The 24,509-nt window shown below is 41.2% G+C and overlaps 1 protein-coding gene across 11 annotated transcripts in view; it reads left to right on the top strand.

Annotated features, from left to right (window-relative positions):
• Positions 1-24,211, top strand: part of MBNL3 (muscleblind like splicing regulator 3) — a 165,546-nt gene extending 141,335 nt beyond the window's left edge. For 9 of the 11 annotated variants that reach the window (XM_072625996.1, XM_072625998.1, XM_072625994.1 and 6 more), the window contains 5 exons: positions 7,334-7,484; positions 9,342-9,377; positions 11,795-11,889; positions 12,805-12,879; positions 15,087-24,211. In XM_072625996.1, coding sequence (XP_072482097.1) covers positions 7,334-7,484; positions 9,342-9,377; positions 11,795-11,889; positions 12,805-12,861 — 339 coding nt within the window. In that variant the 3' untranslated portion in view covers positions 12,862-12,879; positions 15,087-24,211. The remainder of the gene's footprint in view (positions 1-7,333; positions 7,485-9,341; positions 9,378-11,794; positions 11,890-12,804; positions 12,880-15,086) is intronic. The other 2 variants (XM_072626002.1, XM_072626003.1) reach the window with 1 other exon arrangement.
• Positions 24,212-24,509: the final 298 nt, after the last annotated feature.

The following is a 24,509-nucleotide window of genomic DNA, read 5'->3' as shown; positions in this document are numbered from 1 at the left end:
TGAGACTTGGAGGGGTTATGTGATTTGCTCACAATGGCACACCAAGTCTTCAGGCTCTGAGGTCATTGCTCTTTCTGTGACCGTAACGGAGAGACTGAATGAATATTCTTGATGTTGGTGTTTGCTAAAGATTTCAATGTTAGCCCCTTGAGAGTCAAAACTATTTCATTCTGGCACAAAATGGATGCTTAATAAATGTTTGTTGATGGACCTACTCCCAGACTGTTTTCTCAACATGACATCGTTCACACAGCGTTGGCCTTGGAGTCAGAAAGACCTGGGCTCAAATTCTACCTGAGGTGTTTCATAAGCATGTGACTCTGAGCAAGTCATTTCCCCTCTGTGAACCTCAGTTTTCTCATCCATAAAATGGGGATGATATATCTAGGACTTATCTCTCAAGTTTGTTATGAGGATCAAATAAGATAACAAAGGTAAACCATTTGCAGACCTTAAGAAATGGGAGCTATTCTAAAGCTGATGCTAATGACTAGCTAATAAAAAGCATCTTATTAGTATTATCATTAACACTAATAACTCACAAGTAAGGGAAGGGGTAGTGATTTTCTCAGCTTGGAATCTTCTACTACAAATGCAGATTACAAATCAGCAGCCTATGACTTAGAAAATAAGTCCCAGGGAATCGCCTTACTCTTTCTGCTGGCAGTATGATAATGTATTTGAGTGTTGTAGCTTTTTTTTTTTTTTTCATGATAATGTATTTGAAACGGTTTAATACCAGTCTTAGAAGGAAAGACCTGAGAGATTTGAAAGAGGAGCAGGTACAGAATAAAATGGCTTTGGCTGTTAAGATGCATAAATGGAAAAATAGCCAGAACAACTCATCAGAACAGTTAAGGAGCATTTGAAAATATGCATCTTTTGATTTTATTAAGAATTTGTCTCTTAAACATTGCCATAGCTAATGAGGTATTCCTTTGGGTCAGTTCTGCCACAGAGGTTAAATGACTTAGCCAGGATCACATGGCTAGTAAGTGTCAGAGACTGGAACACAGGCCAAACACCATATCCACGCTGCTGCCCTGCCTCTAACATGAATAATAATAATAGTTCCTAGTTATCCTTTAAAGTTTCCAAAGCACTTTCCTCATAATAGCCCCTGGGAGGGAGAAAGTATAAATGTGGTTATTATTCCCCATTTCCAAAATAATATGTGATATGGGAGAAGCAGGATGGCCTACTGAGAGTTGTGCCACTGACTCCCAGCCTCACTCCAATGCCACCTGAAAATCAACTGGGACACCCCCACTCCCCTCCCCTCCCTCACACCTCATCGGCCACACCGAAATCTCCTAGGGTTGGAGAGTGTACAATAAGACTGATGCCCTGTGAATTCTGTCTTCCCAAGGAAGCTGCAACTGGCTGGGCATTTTCATAAGAAGGGTTTTCCTAGGTATTTCCAAATGGAAGTTAAAAACTGAGTGAAAGAGGGTCAGAAGCTGTGGCTGTTCATTCACAATGTCCCAAGCAACAGGAAATGCATGGGAATGAGGGTAAAATCAACAACCCACTTGGATGATACCAACCAGCATGGAGTGACCTCTGTCAAGCCTCTCTTTCATTAGGGTTTTTGGTTTTTTTCCGCAGCCCTCTGACTTGAGTGGGTAGATGACTTTTCAGTGGGGAAAGGGGAAAGACAAGTGCTAAATATACTTTCAAAAATAGTTGAAGAAAGAAGACCCTTTTTAAGTGGGGTTCAATTATTATTGTCCAATTATCACTTATTGGAGTCCAATTTGGGAGTCAATGAGCACAATCCAATTGTTCTTGTCAATTGTATTGCTGCACAATGTAGATTTTCAGTGTCATTTGTGGGATCAGAGATTTCAACTTAATGATTATGTGGTCCTTCCCCTATCTTTTATAGGTGGTTAGGGTGGGACTAAAAGAGTAGTGAAGTCGGTTGCCCAAAGTCACACAGGTGACAGAGGCAGGATTTATAATAATAGCTAACATTTAGATGGTACCTATTATGTGCCAAGTGTTCTTCAAATATTATCTCATTTGAGCCTTACAACAACTCTGGGAGGTAGATGTTATTAATAACCCCATTTTTACAGTTGGGGAAACCGAGATAAACAGAGGTTAAGTTTCTTGCCCAAGGTCACACAGCCAGTAAGTGTCTGAGACCAAATTTGAATGCAGGTCTTCCTGATTCCAGGTCCAGCTTTATCCATTACACCACACTGAAGACAAGAGAAAGGAAAATACAAAAGAGAAAGCCCAAAAAGGGGGATAGGGCACATGGTGCAGTGGCAAAATTACAGGGCTGGGAAATTGGTGGTCTGTGTCCTTGGGTTGCCTCTATCATTATTTCTCTGTGTGACCTTGGGTGAGTCACTTCCCTGTTCTGGAGCTCAGTTCCCTCCTATGTAAAATTGGGGTAAATGATCTCTGATGTCCTTGCCAGTCCTAATATTCCTATGTCTCTATGGGTCTTTTGGTTTATATGTTTTATGAAACAGAATCTCATCAAATCCAAGTGAATATTCAGGACTGGGGCCTCTGCTGATCATATCCAGTTTAGAAATTAGGCAAACCCTTTGCTTCTCGCTCCTGCTCTCTGCCTTTTGCTGATTCCCCTCTCACTGCCTTGCCTTTTAGCTGTTTCTCTGTTCCCAGCACTACTGGCTAAGGGTGAATAGGGAGAGTAAAAAGAGAAAAAGATTCTCTAAAAACATTTCTTCTGAGTAGCTCTAATAAATGGTTGCCCAAAATGCAAACAGCTTGAAGCTAGATGCTAAAAATGAGGTTGGGGGAATAGCTCTAGATTTCATCTACATATTATTATCTCTAGCCGCCCCCCAATCATGGGTAATCAAGAATCAACTGTGGTACACATAAATAAGATTATAAACTAAAAAGTATGCAATCCAAAGGTTATAAGGGAACTTGGATGGCATGAAATCCAACCTCCTGCCCAGTGCAAGAATTCCTTCTTGCTCATCCCTGTAGAGCAATCATCTGCTTACATAGTTCCAGTGATCCTGAGGAAGAGATGGCTCTTCTCTTTTCCAAGGCCAACTCTTCTCCTTGGGTATTTGTGTCCATCCCCTCTCATCTCCCCTAGGAGCTTGGCCCCACAATAATTCCTACTTATTCACTCATCTTCAGTCTCTCCTTTGTCCACTGGCTCCTTCCTTGCTACCTGTAAACATGCCTACCCATCCTGACACCAAAATTAAAACATAAAAAGCCCCCCCCCCCCGCAAAAACTGTACTCCAGTCTGGCATCACCTCAAACTAGCATCCTATTTCTTTTCTTCCCAGTTCCCTCCTCTGTGAAATGAGGGGAATGGGCCAGATGACTTCTGAGGTTCTTTCCTGTTGGAGCTTTATGGTCCTGTTGTCCGAAAAGAAGGCTCTGTCAGAATTCTCTAAGTCCGCCTGTACTGTATTTGTTCCTCCATCTTCCTTATTTTTTTAGCCCATTGAAGCCTGGTTTCTAGCTTAACCCCTTGACTGAAACCGTTCCTTCCAAAGTCACCAACTGTGCAATTCAGTGATTCTTAGCTGCTGGATCTAATGACCTCATCTCAATCCTCATACTACTTTCCAGCAGTTTTTAACAATGTTAAACACCTTTCATTAACCTGGACAGATACAAAATCCTCTCCTCTCTTGCCTTCTATGATACTGTTCTCTCTTGGTTCTGCTATCTGGATGACTGTTCCACCTCAGTCTTCTTTGCTGGACCATCATGCTTCTCCCTATTGATCACTGTCTGAATGTACCCTAAGTCTCTTTGCTAGGCCTCCTTCTCTTATCTGCAGCTCTTACTCTCTCACCAGCCACCACGGTTTCAATTATCATCTTTAGACCAATGACTCTCAAATCTCTATATCCAGCCCTAATATCTCTTTTGAAATCCCATCTCACATCACCAACAGCCTACTGGAGGACTGTCTCCATTTAGATGGCCGATTAACATGTCAAACTCAACATGTTCAAAATGAAACCCATTGTGTCTCCCTGAAACCTGCCCCTCCTCCAAACGTCCCTATTTCTGTCAGGGACACACCATCCTTCCATTTACCCAGCTTCATAGTCTTAGAATCATCCTTGACTCCTCCCCCTCCCTCCTCTCTCCCCACCCCCCATATCAAGTACTTGCCAAATCTTGTTAATCATACCATCACAACGTGTCTCATGTATGTCCCCTTTTCTTCACTCCCAGAGCTACTACCCTAGAGCAGGTCCTCAACACTTCTCACGGAGACTATTTCAATAGATTTCTAACTGGTCTCCCTGCTCCCATTCTCTCCCTCTCTCCAATCCACCCTCCATATAGCTACCAAACTGATATTCCTAAAATATATATCTGACCACATTCTTTCCCTGCTCAAAAATCTTGGATGGCTTCTAGGATAAAATACAAACATCCTCATCCTGGCACTGAGAGCCCTCCACAGTCATTTATACTTCCAGACTTCTTTCATATTGCTACATTATCTGTACCAGCTAAAATGGCCTGCTGGCTGTTCCCAATATGCACAATTCTATGTCCTGCCACCATACGTTTATCCAGCTAGTTCCCATGTCTGGAATGCTGTCCCTCCTCACTTCAACCTTTTCCAGTCTCTAGCTCCATTTAAGACTATCCTAAAGTGCCTCCCAAAATCATTTTCCATTTGTCTTGTCCATATTTGGTAGTTACTTCTCTGCCTACACCTTGCTTCCATTCAGTAGAATGTAAGCTTCATGGGGGCAGGGGCTGTTATTTTTGTCTTTGGGTCCCTTACCATAGTGCCTGCCACATAACAAGTGCTTAGTAAATATTTGTTTGATTCAATTGTAGGGGCTAGTTCTTTCCTCCCACTGTGGGACAATGCCTGTTGTTGAGAAGTCTCTCTTCATTCTGAACCGCTCTCACCTCCTTGTAGCTTTTGCCCTTGCTCCTGGAGTGCTCTGGCCCTTGAGAGCCAAGCAGATAGGTCAGATCCCCCTTTCTGAAACATTAGAAGAATCAACATGCCTTCCCTCCTGAAATTTCACTTCTGCTTGTTCTTCAAAACCCTTTCTTGAAGGGAATCATTTACTAATGATTCTGTCTTCTTCCTCCTATTAAGAAGGAAAGGCCATAGGACAAATTGTATGGTTTGGGTTTTTGGTCATTTGGTGGTGGTGTTTTTTTTTAATCCAGATATGTGATTTCTTTGGTGTAAGGACAGACTGGCACCTAACTGTGCTGCAACTTCAAGCCTTAGAGAGCTGCCTAGAAGCACTGAGAGGTTAAATTACTTGGCCAGGGTCATATAGCTGGAGGGGCCTCTAACAGCTATTCTACACTGCCTCGAATGATTTTTATAATAAATACATTTTAATCTATTCTAAGAAACTGAATCCACAAAGGACCAGAACACTTCCATCCCCTTCATTCTGAACCAGTCCTGTATTATATAATATTAGAGTACCAACCCTCAATCACTTTCTTATGGAACCAGTTGGTGGCCTGAAGGCCAGGTTCAGGCTGTAGGTTCTAGAGCCCTAATGAGACAGGATTACAGTTAGGAAGATCAGTCTGGCAGCATAGGTAAGACAGATGGGCTCTATAAAGACCTATTGGGAAGGTTTGGAGGTATTTCGGACTTGGCCTAGGGTGATAGCCATAAAACTGTGGAGATAGGTATGGATTCCAGAGACATTTCTAAGGAAGAATATGAGAGAATGGTGGTAATCAATTGGATGGAAGAGAGGGAAGAATCCAAGATGGCCCTAAGGTTTTCCATTCCAGGGACCAGACTTCAGAGTAAAAAAAGAGAAAGGAGAGGAGAGATGAAACTTCCCTAAGCACTCTTGCCTGTCTTGGTACTCTACTATCATAACTGACACTGTTAACCACTGTGGTAAGGTTGGTAGGTTTCATCTCAAGTCAAAGATTCCCACTGCGTAAGAGCCAACCTTTATTGCTTTTGAATGGGGGAATGAGAAGCTATAGAAATTAGGATGGTTTCCAGAGTACAGAATGCTGAATTTAAGACTTTTCCCCTCACTTTTAACTGATAGGTACTATCAGGTTTAAAAAACAAAGGCCTCTGGGGACTTACTGTGGCAAATTGTGTACATCCTCCTGTGACACCTATGTGTCATTGATGAGGGAGCATGGTATATAGTGAACAGAGCTCTGGGTTTGGAGTCAAAAAGAACTGACTACATGTATCTTTAAGTAAGTCACCTGACCTCACTTAGCCTCAGTTTTCTCACCTATAAAATGGAGTTACTAATAGCACCTACTTTGCACTACAGTTGTGAGTCTGGGATGAGTTGATGTCTACAAAGTGCTTTGCAAACCTTAAAATGCTATAGAAATTTCAATTATTATTATTATGGCTGGTAACTGAAAAGAAAAAGGAGTATTGTCTCTTTGCTTACAAATTAGGATAAGGAGAGGGGTAGGGAACCTGTGATTTCATACATTTAGGGAACTCCTAGGTGAGAAAACGCCTACCAGCTCATATCAATGTAGGTCAGCAACTTCTTGCCTTAGAAAATTGGGAGGTTAAGGCCTTTATCCACAGTTACACTGTCAAAAGGACTTGAACCCACCTCTTTCTGGACTCCGAGACTGGCTTTCTCCCATGCTTTCCTACCTTTTCCTTACATATTAGTACAGAAATACACTGCTGATATAGGAATGGAACCCAAAGTCCTTGTTGCTTCTACCAACCCTCTGTTCCACACCAACCACGCCAGTGTTTGCTGGATTTGACTTTGTGGAAATAATGTCAGATTGAAAAACTGGCATCTTTTGCTACTAACGTATACTTAATCTCCCTTGTACACACACAATCTGCATGTTGACTTCTAACTAAACACCTCAACCAAGGCAAGGATCTCTGTTTTCAGCTACATCCATACCTTGTGCTACCCTTCTTTTAACAGCCATTTGCCCCGATCCCTGAGATGTTGGTTCCAAAATGCCCATTGCCTGTGACTGCCTTTGGTTGGATCCTGCCCCAATGGAGTCCCTCCTTTTCTCTTTGCCCCACGGGTCAAATTGAAAAGCTACCTTTGAGTCTTCTCGTGTTTTGGCTTTCGGAGACCAGCTCTGCATCCCTGACAAACCCCTCCCCCAGTAAACCTGTTCCCTCTCCCTCGTGTTTTTGCCTTGCTCATCGCTTCTCTGTCCTTTTGGCTAAGGTCAAGTGGTGTCGAGTGTAGTCAATAGTATTGCCTTGCAAGTGAGTGTGTTTGCAGGTGATTCACAGGCCAGACTTTTGCCTTGCTGGTGCATGCTGTGTTCAGTGATGTTTTTGTTTTTCACTCTTCTCTGGCCTTCCTTGATGTTCTTCCATCTCTTTTCTTTCTACAGGCCCTGCCACCTGGTGCCCTCCAACCTTTACCAAAGAGGCCAGCACTTGAAAAGAACAACGGTGCCACCACAGTCTTCAACCCAAGTGTTTTCCACTACCAACAGGCTCTAGCTAACATGCAGCTGCAGCAACCAACATTTATCCCAACAGGTAAGGTTGTGTTCCCTAACTGGCCCAATCTTAGTAGCCCAGCAAGCTGCAAATAGTAAGAGATCTTTAGATTGCTACTGTTGTTTTTTAAAGGCTTTTGGCTAAAGACTGCATACGAATGTTATTGATAGAACTTTGAGCAAAAGTAGTATGGGGTGCTATGATGTATCCTTGTTCTCCTATTCAAAAGGAACCCTATTTGTTTCACAGAATTCTTGATAAGTAGCAATTTATATTAAACTGGAAAAGTGTCACAACTTTTCTCTAATTGTTTTGCTTCATATCTCTCTCTCTTCATATAGTTCATTTGGTTAAATAGCAAATTAATTTCTGGACTCTTGGGTAGTATTGTTCGTAAATGTATGAATGTCTATATGTTTACAAAGCACTTTAGGGGCAGTGTGACATAGTGCCCTGGTATCAAATTCAAAGAGAAAGAGATCCCTGCAGGCCCCATATTGACTTAGAAATCCACAAATTAACATTATCTATGTTGTGTTATATTTCTATTTATTTTGTTAAATATTTCCCATTTTAATCTGGTTCAGGCTACATTCAGAAGTTTTACAGGCTTCTTTTGAGTTTGGCCCTTCTGGTATAGTGGATCAGGGGTTGTGCTTGGAGTCTGTCACTTACTAGATGTGCGATATTGGTTAAGTCATTTTACTTCTGTGGTCTCAGGGGTGGGAAGTGATTTACCCGAGGCTATGCAACCCAGTAAGTGGGGAAGTTATTGCATATCTAGGTCTTTCTGATTCTAATTCCAGAGATCTTTCCACTGAATCATAAATAACAGTCAATGTAACATATCCCCAAAGATCTATGTTTGCTTTGTTTTTTATGGTTCCTATTACTTCTCTTATCAAATATTCAAAGTGAGTTTCTCAGACATGACCATCCAACTCCATTTTATAAACCTCTAATAATGTGAAACACTTCAAGACTCAAAATGGGCTAGTAATACAAATGGAGGCTCTCTCTTACTTAGGTCAAAATTGCTACAGGCCTTACCCCCCAAGCTTTTCTCCATCTTGCAAAAGATAGATTGGATGATAGTGGTTAATACTTCATAGAGCCCTAGATATGAGTACAAGAGACTTCTGCAAGGTAGAAGTCACCAGCCAGAAAATAGATGCTCTCCCCTTTTGAAATCTAACCATAAAATCTGCCTTGCTTATCTCAGCTTCTGTCCCCTTGTAGAATCATCCCCTCAGGCTTGAGAAGTGAGACACTGGAACTTAAACCTGAAGCCTCAAAGCAAAAATCCCAGAAAGGGTCCCCTTCCCCTTTATTAAGAGCAAAATAAACATGTGTTGAGCAGAGAGGGTCCCCTCACCTCAGGGGGCTTTGAGCCAAATATTAGCAGCCTCTTTCTGTCCTCAAAAAGAATGAAGAAAAGTTTTTCAAAAGTGAAGTCACAGAAGCATCATCATCCTAGCCCCATTTCACATTTTGAAAATGATCTATATGTTATCCAAAAATGGAAGCATCTCTTCCTCCTTTAACTAACAAAGCATCTAGAATGGACTACCTGAATAGGAATTGTGGCAGACAGGTTTAACAGCTAGAAAAACAAATCAAATCTTCCTGCCCAAGAATCCAAGAATTATTTTGACCATGTGTGTATGTTTGTGTGTAGATGTATATGTGTGTGCACATGCACGTGGGAGCGCTTGCTCTCAAACCACGAATGTAAAGTCATCAATATCGCTGAATACTTTTTTTTTGCATGTGCTTGAATTGAATGCCGCAAAGACAGTAGCTGCTTTTTTAGTTTAAGTCAATTCTAACACGAGAGCTCACTAATGAAATATCCCTTTTTGTTCATCTTTCCACGCTTCACTGCATGGTGTAAAGGGTCAGTACTGTGCATGGCACCCACTGCAAGTGTTGGTAGGTTTTTCTTTCTACACCAATTATAAACTTTTCCTGATCTGAATAGAAATTGCCTGTTTTAGTGTTGCCTGGGAGAGCTGGGTGGCTGAGTGGTGTGGCTGGGTTTCCTCTGTGTATTCAAGGCCTGAAGTGGTTCCTGTACCCTTCCATTTCTGTGCAATTTGACGGAATGAAAATCAAACCCTAAATGATTGATAGCATGCCACTTTTGCCCAAAGATTAAATACCACAGAAATAGCCAGGGGGAGGAGTATGTATGCATGCCTCCATTCAGATTGTTGTAAAGACAATAGTAAGCCATTTTATTTCCACCATAGTATCAATGATTTGGAAATGTGAAATAATAGTAATAATGATCTACAAATTAAATAGCTGAGGCTGGGAAGCTAAACTGAACACACTAACAGATATAACCACATGATTTCAGCATTCAGTATTCAGGAATGAAAATGATAATGAAGGTAGCAACACTATAGAATGCTATATTCAGTGTTGCTCCCTCTCACCAACAGCACCCACCCACCCTCACTAGATCTAGTTCTTTCCTAAGAATTCCTGTTATTCTGATCTTATGCCATATCTGCATGCCATATACAGCAGTTGGGCTCATCAGTGAGTTCAGAAGTGTTTTGTTAGGCTAGAAATAGACAAGTCCCCCTCAGAATAAAATCACAGCCCCAAAACGCAACTACCCTGGACCCAGTGGCCACCATGGTATTTTTATGGCCCCCTCCCCCTTTGCTCTTTCCTCCCTCCCCCAACTTTCTCAGCCCTAAGGGAAATCCTCAGAAGCTGGGCAGTACACTTTCCATCCCTCATGGAAGACAGGAGTAGAATAGGCCTGTGGACAGGCTGCTTAGCCCAGCTGTTAGGGCAAAGTAGTTTTCCTATTGGCTTCCGACAGCCTACCTGACAGCTCACGAAGGGATAATGCACCAAGTCATAGCTACAAAGCCAGAAAGGGAGCCAAAAGCAAACAAACCCAGAATAGCAGTTACAACTGCTGCCATGGCAGGGTTTGAGCCCTCTGGCTACTGTGTTTGGTCAGGGGTGGGAGGGTGAGGGAGTGCTGCTTTTCTTCTAGGCATTCCTAATTCCTGTTACTACTAGGTAAAGTGTTCTGTGCACCTGGTTAGAAGTCCAGACCTCTGAGTATTTGTAAAGCATGTCTGTACCTTTTACATTTTTTGGTTGTTTGTTGTTCCATCTAGAAAGTTTCCCCACACGTTATACCTTAGGTGCTTTGCATTGGAATGCAATCTGCATGTTTCAGTAGGGCTGCTGCCTACCTAACTGCTGCATTCTCAAGATAAAATTCCCAAATTGGGATGTTTTTAGGGTCCCTGAGTAGAAGAGAGAGCTCCAGAATTTCTAGGAATAACCATTAGAGACACATATTTGGCTTCTGTGAAATAGCCCAGTTTGATATCCCCACCCCCACCCTGTTCACTTCCATAGTTGAATCACATATCTTGCTGAGTTTCCTAGCTGGAAACCAGATAAATCATCAGATACGCATTCTTGCCAGTCACAGGTAACCCCTGGGTCATTTCCCCCAATGAGTTAAACCCTGGGAAAAAAAAGGAAGACCTTTCTATAGCCAGGAGAGACAACACATTGAAAGGGATGTTGTTGCAGCTGGTAGCCATGTTAGCTGGTGGGGTCGTAGCTGTAATATGTACCATGAGGACAATGTTTTGTCAGATATTTGCTATGAAAGTCCACTGTGTATATGAATCATAATTCGGGCCAAATTTTCCAAGGAGGCTATACTGGGTGCACCTGTAAAAACATACACACAAATCCCTGCCTCCTGCTCACTGACCCCATACCCACCAACTCAACCGCTCTCTTGTGTCTACAAACTAGGTAAGTACCCACACACCTAACTGACCCTCTGCACATGCACAGCAAGACACTGTACCCATTCCTGCCCATTTCCGCACACAGCTTGCAGAACTACCTCCTTACTTGCCAGGCAACAGTCAAGCTAAGAGCCCCTTGAAGTATGTGACTTGGTTAAGCCCCTGTATAACTGTTGGGTAGCCAATGTTGGCAAATCCTCATTTTTACAGGTGCAGCCCCTGTACCCACTTTTGAAAATTTGGCTCTTCCAGTGTATTACATTTTTGTTTTGCTTATAAATGTACTAAGTGTTGAGAATGTTTTAGTTTTCCTTAATGATAATTGTAATGGGCTTTTCCCCTTTTTTCTCTTTTTTAATTTTTTCCCCCCTTCAATGCTGTCTTGCTTTGCACTGTGAATTGCATGGCGTGCCCTGGTGTATCCTTCATGACGATGTCACATGGCTTGTTGCTGTGATACCTGCCACGCCCCCAATCCACCACATGTTGTCATGGTTACATAAATGCTCCACCTTCCTGTATGTCGCTTCCATGGTTCCCTCCTGAAAGTGCCCATGATGCACGGTGCTACGCCCACCACTGTGTCCGCAGCAACAACACCTGCCACCAGCGTCCCCTTCGCTGCAACAGCTACAGCCAATCAGGTTTGGCCCTTTCAATAGATTTCTTTGACATATTCAGAGCTAGATGCCTACAATGTATTAGTTGGGCCGAGTATATTCTTTGGGGATTGGTGAGAGGGTATTGATGTCCCACTCTTTGGGGGTTTCTAGAGATTGCATTCAATGTGCATTCAGAGTACCCTGCATGCTTTGCTGCTGCTGCGGAGATGAATCCGCACACTTCGTGAGGTGGCAACTCTTTCTGAGATGCTTCTCACAACATTGGACCATGAGGGTTGCCACCACAAGAGTCCTGAAATGTATATCCCAGAGCTTTCAGGAATACAAAACTGCTTCCCATTATGACCTCGACCACAGCTTCTCCTCTTTAGGCCAGGGTAGGGTGATAACCTGCATTTTGAATGATTATGTTGGAAGTTTCAGTGAGTGGCACCCCACCATGACCTTTCTGAACCCCCAGAAAGATAATTTTGTCATGAGGAGTCCTCAGTGATGGCCAAGTGCATTCCCAACCAAACTTATGTTAGAAATGCCTTAGCTGTCCGCAGGGGTCTCCTTTGTTTCCGGCAGTCCCAGAGATAATCATCAGCTGCCAGTTGCAACCCTTGGATCGCTGTGGCCCAAGAGAGGAACATGTAATGGGTATGGCTGCTCGTGGTTCACTACCATGGCTGCCATGATTCCAGACTGAAAGTTAGTTGGCATGGCTGTTGGGATTGCATCTTAAGTATAATGTTCAGAGTATTCATTGGGGACAAAACCATGTTCTAATCAGGGCTTTGTCCAGATGAACCAATACGGAAATGTTTAATTTTGCCCCCAAATTGTACCTTGAGTGGATTTGATTTATTTCTTGACCATGACCATGCAGTGAAAACAGTAACCAGAATGATCCCAAGGTCCGATTTTAATCTGCATTCTTTTTCACCACTCTAGATATCCCAGTTATCAGTAGATGAACTGAGTAGCAGCATGTTTGTTTCACAGATGTAAACGTAACGAATAGAAACAGTAAGTTTCTTTACATATTCCTATAATCAATCATAATTTTTAGAGGTGACATATTGTATCTAGGTAATTGTATTTGCTAAATTCTTTGCTAACCCTTCATGAATAGATATTTGTTTACAACTTCCAGCATGCTTTCAGTAATCTCAAATTTCCCAGCTGAAATGGTGGAGAGAAAATATGCAATTAATTTGTTGAGTAATGCCAGCCAGGGACTGCATGTTTCCCATTGAGCTGGCAAGTCCGGAAATGTATTTTTGAATGAAAGAGATTTTGAGCTCTTCTCATCTCCAGCAGGACCATTTCGATTGGGGAAAACTCACAAGTTTTTTAACTTGAACTTGAATCCTGAAAAATCATTTTTTATTGCTGCATTGTGTGAAGTGGAACAAAGTCAGTTTTGTGACCAGATTCTGAATGACCAAGATGATTAGCTTAGAAGTTGCAAATAATGTGCTTCTCCCACCACACTGTAGAAGCTGCTGCTTTCAGAGGCTGTTTGCTTTGTGTTGCTTTCAATGTGGCTCCATCAAAAATATTTCCCAGTCCTGCTAGCTGTGAATGATGCAGTTTTATAATCATCGTCTTCTTGAAGTCACATTTCTCCTTCACCCTCATTACCTTCCTGTCGTGAAAAGAGCACTGAGTTTGGAGCCAGAGGACCTGGATTCAAATCAAAGCTCTGTCACCTGTTAGTCATGTGACCTTAGACAGAGCATTTCCCCTCTGACGTTTGGTCTCCTCATTTGTAAAAATCAGGGATTTGGCCAAGAGCCCTCCTAATTCTAAAATGCTGTGATCTCATGACCCTTCTTGCAAGTCCAGAATGCAGAGAAAAGCCTAGAACAAGTGCTATCTGCAGTCACTGGCTATCAAAGGTTTCCCAAATGTCAGAAGATCACAAATCAAGAACTGGAAGGAACTTCATTTGACAAATGAGAAACTGATGCCTGAGAGTTGATCATCCAAGAACATTTTTTAATCACTTGTTCAGCGCCAGGCATCAAGCTAAGCACTGGGGAGATAAAGAAAGGCCAAAACAGTCCCTGCCCTCAAGGAGCTCACACTCTAATGGGGCAGATAATATGCAAACAAACTGCCTCACCTTTTCCAAAAAAAGGAGTTGAGCCATATTGACTTGCCCAGGGTCATATGGCCAGTGAGTGGCCCAAGCAGGATCCAACCCAGGTTTTCTTGACTCTTAAGTCCAGCTCTCTCTCCACTATGCCTCACATCTGCTTATAGGTGTTCATGTGGATTACGTGCTTCAAACATAGAACCATAGACAATAGTAAAGCTGGAAGGCACCTTAGAGATCATCCAGTCCAACTCCATCACTTGTCAGATGAGCCCAGAAAGGGTAAGGGCCTCTCACGAGGTCACACAGTAAGTTAGTGGCAGAGCTGATCCCAGAGCCAAGCTCTCACCTCTCCCCAACCAGTTCCCTTTCCACTCCTGCCCAGCGCCTCATCTTGAATTTTTAATGAAATATTCACTAGAATAGCTAGCTCTTTTGTCATGGTTCCATGGGGCAAATCTCAAGATGCTTCAACAGAATGTTATTTGTTTTCAGTGTATACCAAGAGATGAGAATTTCTTCAAAAGAAAAAAATGTCATTCATATTATATAATTTGCCAAGATTTAACACTTATACCCCAACACCCATATGTCCTGCTACATGACTGCAGAACAGTGAGATAAAAAAATTTTAAAATAAGTCTTTGGATGTTTCTGAAAATCTAGTGATTCAGAATCATGTAGACAAAACATCAGGATGCTAGAAGTTAGGGGCTGGTCATCTGAATGGCCTGCATTGTGTAGACACAGCCTTTAAAGAGCTGAGTACCATCTTGCTACCTTTGTCATAGTTCCAAAGATTCACAGAAGTGGAAGGAGACCTTCAAATAAAAGGCAAAACATTAAGTTTTTTCTTACCATGCCCTGTCCTTGGTGCTGAGGATCCAAAGCTGAAAAACCACACACCTCTTGCCCTCAAGGAGCTTGAAATCTGAGAGCTTTAGAGGTCACCTAATTCAAGCTCCTGATTTTACAGAGCAGAAAAGTAAAATCCAAAGAGGAAAAGGATTCTTGCATAGGAACAACTGGCTCACAGCTCAGAAATAACTAGTTGCAGATGCAAGGCTAGGACACCTGTCTCCTGACTTCCCAGTTGATTAACCCTTTGATCTCTCTCTCTTTTTCCTTCCAGTGAAAATTCTGAACAGCAAAATCCTGGAGTATCAGAACCTCTCCTTGGGACGCTGCACATGGTCTTTCTGTACATTTTCCCATTTCTCTTCTTTTACCATCTCTACAGTAAGCCTGTTGCAGCATACATATTAACCAAAAAAAGCCAAAACTAAACAAAAAAAAATCATAATTTTTTTAAAACCCCAAAAAAGTGAAATACCAGATTCATCCGAATGTAAAAAATCAAAAAAAGTGCGCTCTATAGAAAAGATTAACAGTGCTCTTGTATAAGATATAAACATAGACAAACTAGAATCAACTTTTTGTAACATGTTTCTTTAACACACGTAATCTTTTTTTTTTTTTTCCAAGTACCATCATGATCTGTGCAAATGCACGTTGGACTGTTGTATATTATCAGTGGATAAATGTTCGTCTTTTTAAAGTGTTATCTTGAGGTTTTGTTTACATCATAGTCTAATTGAGTTGTTTTAAGGTATATCAAATATACGCAATCTCATTTCCCATTAATGTTACGTCTTAAGTTTCCACCTAATGTAGTTCTTTGGTGTGGTTCATTTTTTACACTAAAAATGTTATGGTGGGAAACAGGGATGATGGGCTTGAAAACCACGACATGAGAATGTTGCTGTACCTTTAATCTATGGGCTGGTTCTGTAGGCTTACAGGGCAGCCTTCTTGAAAGGTTTCTCTTTTGAGGATATCCTGATTGTGCATGCAGTCCCTTACCTGTTACTCACACAGACGTGGCATGTCGGCATAGGCTTGTTTTCCCATTACATGAAACTGTGCCCCGTGGACAGGCAGGAACCCCTCAACTGGCTCCTCAAAAGTTCCAACAAAGATGAAATTAATTGACTTTGCCTCCATGACCAATTTCTCAGCATCACAAATGAAAGTCATACAAAGGGACCATTACCATTTCTTGGTGGATCTTGGATCCCAGCCCCCTTTTCCCCGTGGGAATCTCCAAATCTGAGCCATTTCAACATCTTCAGCCAAGAAATTGGTCCCTGGAGGTTTAAAGGTACATTAATTAGTGAAAGTTAGGGGCAACCTAGAGAGAAGAGCATGTTCGTAAATTGGGGGGGAAATGTATCCAGCCCCAGAAGCCTTTTCCTAACTGAGGTGTAGTCTGGAAAAGCCAGCACAGGTGAGAATGAGAGCTGGTTCCAAATATGACCTTTTCTCTCTAAACCTTTCTCTTTAATGGTGGTAAAGTAGCCACAGTCGGAGAAGATAGCTACGCGCAGGAGAGGGAAATGATATTAAAGAAGCTAATTTGGGGAACCCTTTCTGTGGATCCCAAGGAGAATCACGGGCCATTCCTGGGAGCTTCTGCCTCCATGAAGTTTCTGTCTCAATCCATTTCACCCGTGAAGCAACAGTAGCTGAGATGTCGTGAGCTCCTGTGATTTCCAGTGACCATATTTTTAACTTCTGGGTCTCCCAGGCCCTCACCAAGCCTTTTTTATTTGTTTGTTTGTTTACGTGTTTGTTTGTTTGGTGGAAACTTGGAATCTATAGACTCTTAGACGTTTTGCTGCCCCTTTTGATTGGACCCAACCGAGCTGGGATGAATTCACTTGTCCATGCTCATAGAATTTACAACCAAGGAAAAGGTTTACTTGATTACAGAAATGAAATCAATTGGAAACATTTGGCATTTTCTCATCAATTTGGAGATAATGATTTTCTAAGCATTTGTTATTTTGTCCTTTCGTCAGGGAGGATAAAAAATAGGCATCATTTCTGGCATATACAATTGGGGCAGTATATATCTTGTGACTTGCTGACCCATAGGGAACAGCAGGAGACTGAGAAAAGGAGAACTGAGGGGTAGGGAGAGTATCTGAATCCTACAAAAATGTGAGAGATGGAAGGGGCTTTTAGAAAACATCTAGCTGAGTGCCCTTCCTCCCTCCCTTTTATTGATGAAGAAACTGAGGCTTCAAGTGGGGACAATGACTTTCCCCAATTAGTAGTGGAGCTGGGCCTAGACCCCGGCCTTCTTTCATGCTTCAGAGAAACAACACTCTTCCGGAGATGTGATCCCCCCCAAATGCTCCCAAGGGAGCATTTCTATTGCTAGTGGGTGAGGATCCCAAAGCGCAGGATTAGGCCTGTAATAAGCGAAAAGCTTTATAGGTCCTAATCGCTAGCCCAAGAAGTAGGCTAAAAACCAGACTGCCAGTTCATTTCTCATTTGATTTTTTCACTGGCATTGGCTGGCCTAACATCCCGGAACAGTATTGCCTGAGATTAGTGATCTAACAGGCATCTTTTAACCACTGAATTTCTGTTTCCCGTGGTCTTAACATTGTTAGTGGAAAAAAAAGTGATGTGTATTTCCTGTAAGTGATTCTTCGTGTATCAAAATGGGTTTTGCACAACCTGTGTGCCAGTGCCTCAATCAAAAGCAAACCGATCACATTCAGCCAGAAAAGGATGTACTGCAAATGACCATGGCTTTCTTCGCTAAAGGAGGTTGGAATTCTGTCTGTGCTCAATGGAGTTTTGTATATCTTGTCCCTTTGACGTTAAGCCTCCAATTTTCTTTAAGTTCAACAGCTGGCATTGATGTGCATAGAATGTAAACCTAAACTGCAGCTGTTTTCATGTTACATTTAAAGCATTGTAGAAAAAGAGCTAGAAAAATATTTTAGCAAAGATGTTCAGTAAGGGATGTCCAGGGTAGGGTAATCTTAGTGCGTGCCATGACAGTTCCCCCCACCCTCACCCCTCTCAATTGCCAGCAAATCCCATGCTAATTTGTAAGCGAGTACAAGGGAAGAAGGCTTGAAGTATTCACCAAATTCCAAACAAACTTTGGCAAAAAGCAAAACATAACATAACCTGCCATTGAAACTCGCTTGTGCAATGATTTTTTTTTTTTTACTGGAATTTTCTTTGTTCAAAAAGAAAAGCAAAACAAGTCGTCTGACTCTAAAATTTCCTAAGCAAATGCAAAGCCTATTACAAAGTCACCAAGTTAATCAGTGACTCTAAGCAAGTATAAGATTTAGATTTCATCCTTTATTTGACAAGAGTTGTATGTAAAATTTAAAGCATTATAATTTTAGTGACATTTTATAAGCTTCCCATTTTTCATGCACCTATATTTTTATTTATCCAAAGTTACTTTTGATTCACTTTTCTCAGCCTTATGCAAAAATATGCAAGAACAGTGAAACTTAGGTAAAATGGGTCATGCAGAGAGAAAAAGAAAGCTGAGACTGAGTGTTTGCACGGTTGTTAGTAATTTCAATTCAGAAAACTGCTACACAACCAGACTAGAGACAAAATATTTTAAGAAGAGGGATTGAAGGAAAATGGATACTGAAAACAGTGATAATTCTTACATTCAAATACAGTATTTCCTTTTGCAATTGGCACATGATTCCACAATCAGCGGTGACACTTAATTTCTCATTTTTGACAAGGTTTTCAACACTGTCACTGATGATTGTGTGGTAAATCATCCTGTTCCCCCACTCCATCCATTTCAGAACATTCTCAAGCACTTGGATCTCACCATAAGTGTCATCTTGCTCTGTACAGGCTGTGGCTTCCCAATGGCTGCAGCCTGGGCTTATCAGCTCACCACTTGGTGAGGGCTGGGGGAGAGCCAGGCTTCTTCCTGAAGTGCCCTTCCCCCTTCCCCCTCCTGCCATCAGCAGAAGCAGAATAAAATAAATCTTTATGATTCTCAGCTTCACAGCCAATTAACATAATGCTCTTTTAATTGGGCACTGTTTCACATTACATTTTATCAAATAAAGAGAGAGGGTCCCATGTGTCCCCTGGGAGCACAGCCTTGGCTGGGCTCTTCCCCACCAAGAGTTCAGTTGGGACTGCTTGGATCGGGTCAGAGGCAGTCACAGAGTCCCGATTCATTGCTCCAAAGTGTGGACCTTGATACATCATTATACACAGAATGATTAGAAGCGAGAGTCCTCATTTTCCCCCTTTATCTCTTATACATTTAACATGCATTGAAACCAGATTTTTTACAAAAAACAAAAAAGATGAAATTGATGAGGAAAATCTCAAAGCCCATTCTCATTGAATGGACTTGTCTGACAGTGACCTGATTTTACCATATGCCTGTTAAAGGCCTTAGAATATACTGTATGTTAAAGACTGTAATAACTTTCTAAAAAAAATATAGTCAGTAACCTAATCCAAATGTAAATATAGGTACAAAATGTTGTTTCTAGGCATCAGCTTCTTAGTTCATAGTGCATAATCATGCAATTAATTTTATTTTATTTTCTGCTCACTTTTAATATATTCCTTATTTTTTGCTTCTTGAGCTCTTTAGCCAATGAATGAATTTAATTTTGAAGGAGAATTAGAGCAAGGTTAAGATGTTACTCCACAAACTCACCTCGTTTAGTTCTGTTCTAACCGTGAACCGCTCTAGCTTGTAACAGTTCATAGTCTGTCCAGTTTACGGGTTTAGAACCAAATTAGCTTTGTACACAACTCCTGCAGTGATGGATTCATTCTTAACGAGTTCTCTTATGTTCTTGACAACAAAACTACAACATGGCTACCTTTGTAGACATTATTTTTAAGGTTTTTCACATGTAAATTTCAAATGAAGTAAAACAGTATGAGTTTGTCCAAGGCGCCCTTCCATACTGTCAGAGAAAGATGAGATTGAATTTGGAAAATCCCAAAGTCCCATGTGAAAGCTGAATGGATGACTCCACTGTCACCTTTTCGGTCCAGAAGTTTACAATGTATGGCTTTAGAGTCAGGTTTTATAGCTTGTAGAGATTGTTGTGTGGAAAGGGTTATTCCACAGTATTTTCACTCTCCAGACACAACCCACCCTGCTGCCTTTTATTTCCACCACCATCTCAGCCCGTCCGTTGGTCTCTGCTTCATTTCACGTCTCTCTCTTCTCTCCGCTGTGTGTCAAGTCACAACAGTCTGTCTGGTTTCATTTCTGTAGCTCTGCCTTGCCAACGTTCTGTTGTCTGAGATTCCGTACTTACATTCATAAGTATATTAGACGCAAAAATCAGGGCTTAACGAATTAAACATATGAATATTTTAATGTTAATTTATATTTGCAAAGCTGTACATATAAAAAAATATTGTGGAATGACCCCTTAACAGTGTTGAAGCTACCAATATGCTGCAGTTAAACTGATTCAGTTAGTGTGCGAATGAATGTGTGAGACACACCTTTTTTGCACTTATGTACATAGTCCACGAAAGAAATCCTTGGAGCTTATTTTGAATATAAAAAATCTGTAATAACACAGAAAAAGTTTGTAAAAGAGATAGCTATTACTAAGGCTTTGAAAAGAAGGACATTTTTGCTACAACCCTTAATCAGAAAGCATGCCATTTTTGCTTTGCTCCTTGACTGCATTCTCATTTGCCTTAGCGTACCACACAGCAGATTATTCACAGGTCAACTTCAACTTGCAGCACTGAAGATGGAGAACAGTTCTTAGTCTGTTAGCGAAATCATTAGCAAAGATTTTCATTGCATTCATATGTCAACCCTATTTTGAATCGTGGACTATGTAGATACTGATAGGTTTCTGAATCATGCTTTTTTCCCTTTCCCTTGGATGCCGCCATTAACTGTGGAGAACACTATACATTACGAGACACACAACCCTCCTTAAGATCAGCTCCAATCCCCAGTCTTCTGACATAGATGGCCACCAATCCATGTCTTCAGTTCACAGTTTAATTAAAGCATTTCTTCAGCACCCACTCCATGCCAGGCACTGTACTCAGTGCTAGAGATACAAAGACAAAGTGGAACCACCCCCACCTTCAAGGAACTGCCCAATTCCACTTGGGCAGGAGGACAACTTGTACACATATAAATCAATACATATTCAACACAAAATAAATAGAAAGTGATGGGGAACGGGAACTGACAACTGAGGGTGTCAGGAAAAGCTTTGTGTAGGAAGCCTTGCATGCTGCCCAATTGAAAATGAAATCATTTAGAGACAACCCCTCACTCCCAACTTTAGTCTCTGGCCACACAAAACAAAATTGAGAAATACAGATGAGAGAATTGAAGGACTCTTCAAAAGGGTCTTTGGCCAGACTTGGATAGGGGGGCGATTTTGTGTTTGCCTCCTTTATCTAGTCACTACTTCCCTTCAGCTCTTAGAGAGCCCTGCTTGCATGATCCCAGGGACCAGCTCTGAGAAGGCTTCATTGGACCACCTTGGCCATACCATGTTAGATCTAACTGGACAGAAGAGGAAAAGCCATGGGCCTAGATGGCAGGTTAGCTGGGCTGAGATATTTAAAAGACTGAATTAGGTTCCCCTAAGCCTGTTCTGGCTCCCATATCAACTACAGGAAGCCCCTCTACCTAGTAAGCTGAGCTGAGCATGGGATGTATGGATGGGAGGTTTATGTTCAGTACCTCCACTGATGGCCTCAATTTTCCTCCATCTTCAAGGGATAAAGCTCTCGCCCTGGGCTTAGGGAGGTCATCTGGAGGTGGACATCTGGAGCTGGTGTGTCTTACAATTACTTTGACAGTGTTAGTATGCATACCTATTAGTATCAGATCACCACAACACTTGAAAAAGAAGCCCCAGCCTATAACTAGCCCATCCCAGGAATAATTATCAAAATCAAACAAAAACCAACTCCAGTTGGCTAGAAATATTATATTCTTCATTATTCATTTGTTTTTCACTCTTATGCCTCTCTGCCATAATCGCTTGAATCAGTCACATGACAAACCAAGGAAGTTAAAGGCCAGACATTTTAAGTTAACTAGTTAAGCTAACTTAGTTAAGACTTTTTAAGTTAACTCAAACTTCCCTGGATCTGCTTCCCTGGATTATCATTAACTTTCCAAACATTTAATCTCCAGACATGTTTTTTCCCCAAAAATGCTGATAAAGAACCCTTCCATCATTTCAACTAGAAGGAACAGCTCATACTAACAGGATTGAACTTAGTTATAAAAAAAAAAAAGACATTGGCCATAGACAGAGCACTTTTGGGGCTATTAACATAGTGGCTGTAATTCTACAGGGGAAGTAGGATAGATAATTAACATTACCAGCTTGATAACAGAGACCCCCCACAGTGACTTCTAGTTAAGTCCACAAGACATTTAGACTGAATGCCTCCAGAAATTCTTCCAGCCCCACCATTTAACCTGACCTGTCAAGATTTTGAAACTCACACTGCCTATACTATTTGATCAGATCCCATAGTTTGAGAGGGAAGTAGGCATTCTTCCATAGATTACATGAATGGTTCATTTTTGTCACTACATGAATGGCTTCAGTGTGGTTCATATCCTTTAAGTCATGAAAAATAGTTACTTTGTGACTTTTGTCCACTTTGAGCCATGCTGACTCTCAGTTCAATTCAAGATAACTCTAGTCTAGTTCAATCCATTCAATCTATATTCTCTAATACAATCTAGTCCATGCTATCTCCAGTTAAATCCAGTCCAAGCTAACTTCATTTCAATCCAAATCATGCTAATTCCAATTCAATTCAATCCATGCTTATACCTATCTAACCCATTTCATGCTAAATCTGATTAATATAATCTATGCTCACTCCCCCAGTCCAACAAACATCAAGTCACTTCACCTGATTCCATTTAAAAATACCACTTTCCTATGACTCCACAATTCCTTCTCTCTCCAGACAAAAAGACACCCTTCAGTTCTGAGAACTACATATAATTGCATCTCCACTGACTGCATCTGATTTTTTTCCCCCTCTAAAGTACTGCCCTCCACCCTCACCTTACCTTAAAAGCTTTGGATTTTACTAGTTGGTTTCATTTCAACCTCTGGGGAAATCTTCTGAAATTGGTTGGGTTTTAGGCTGTTAGAGGATATTCTGACTCTCATCAGCTCTCAGAGAGGAAGAATCTCTTTTTTTTTCAAACTCTAGAATTCAATCAAAATGTGTCCTCTCTCTGTCTCTGCTATCTCGTTAGAGTCCATGCAGTGCCCTCTTCATGGTTCATAGTGGGTTAGTGTGTGCTAAAGAGCATAGGACTCTTGGTTTATACTTTCATTCCTTCTCTGATATTGGCGGTTTTAGAAATACCTATTTGTGCTTGTAAATGAATTATTCTTTTCATTCAAGAAACACTGCTAAAAATATTTGCTTGTGATCTGCTATGTCATGTACAATTTCATGAGAAATACAGATCTCTATGCCTCTATAACAAGACAGAAAGTAACACGCCAAATTTAAGGGAAAAAAGGGAAAGCCAACTTTTTGTAATGTTTTTCTCTCTCTGAAAACACAACAGAAGGAATTGCCTGACAGAATTACAAGGTCCCAGTTCTTTATTACTGTACACAGATGTTTGATAGTGTTAGAAGCCAAATGATTTTGTTGCCATGACTCTTGTGTCCTAGCAGATGAGGAGATGATAAGACCATCATTCTAATTGAATTGTGGGATTTCTCTGGTTCAGATATGATTCTCTTTTGTGGTAGTTGTGGTTTTTTGGGGCGGGGGGGTTGGGGGTTTGCTTGTTGTTTGGGTTTGGGTTTTTTCTCTTCTTTTTTTTTTTGGTTGTGGTTGATTGTTCACTTGTTCTCAAAATCATGAAACATGAACCACCCATTTGCTCTCACCTGATAATGATTGCCGCTTCTCGAATTGATGTTGTCACCTAATTGTGCCGAAGCAGTTGCTGAAATCACAAAAAGACAATGTGTGCTCCAAAACTGACTGGCTTTAAATGCTAACTGAAGAGCTTGTTATCTATAGTAGCTATACTGTGTAAAGTACGCGCTTATTTGCCATAGACACTTCTGGTTAAACATAAGGTAAAAGGAACATTAGGCAGGAAAAAAACACAACTAAGAATTGATTTGTTTTAGGTAAAGATGTTGTTAGCCCTTTGGAACTGTAATGGATCACAGCAGTGGTCAGCAGATGAATGAGGTGTTAACTGTTCCAATAATGTTCCCTCAACTGCTATCAACAGAATGAATGCTTGGACTTCTTTTCTTTTCTGCAAAATTATATCGCTATAGTGCTTGTCTGTGCATATGTGCATAACAAAACCCATTTTAATATGTTACTTCTATATCGTGGTTTATTTTTTGACCTTTTAATAAAGTGTACAAAATTCCAGGTTTGGTTTGGTTGTGGTTTTGTTCTGGTTTTAAACAATCCCCCGACTCTACACATCAAGGGATGCTTCCTACAAAACCTTTTCCCATTCCCTTTCATTAACCCTAATCTTTCAAAAAATGAGGATGTAAAAGTCAGTCTGCTCAATGATATTTGCTCTGTGCCCTACCTTCCACAACACAGAGACAAATATATTTTTATTTAGCTAGCCCTCCAGCATTTCAAATTATGTTGAGAATGTCTCCTTTTGACTTGGCTACATTTGCTCAATTCAACTGAAGTTACTAACACCTGAAAG

The sequence above is a fragment of the Notamacropus eugenii genome, chromosome X, assembly GCF_028372415.1.
Source record: "Notamacropus eugenii isolate mMacEug1 chromosome X, mMacEug1.pri_v2, whole genome shotgun sequence".
Lineage (NCBI taxonomy): Eukaryota > Metazoa > Chordata > Mammalia > Diprotodontia > Macropodidae > Notamacropus > Notamacropus eugenii.
Note: the sequence above shows the minus strand (reverse complement) of the source record. Positions and strands in the feature narration are given on the sequence as shown.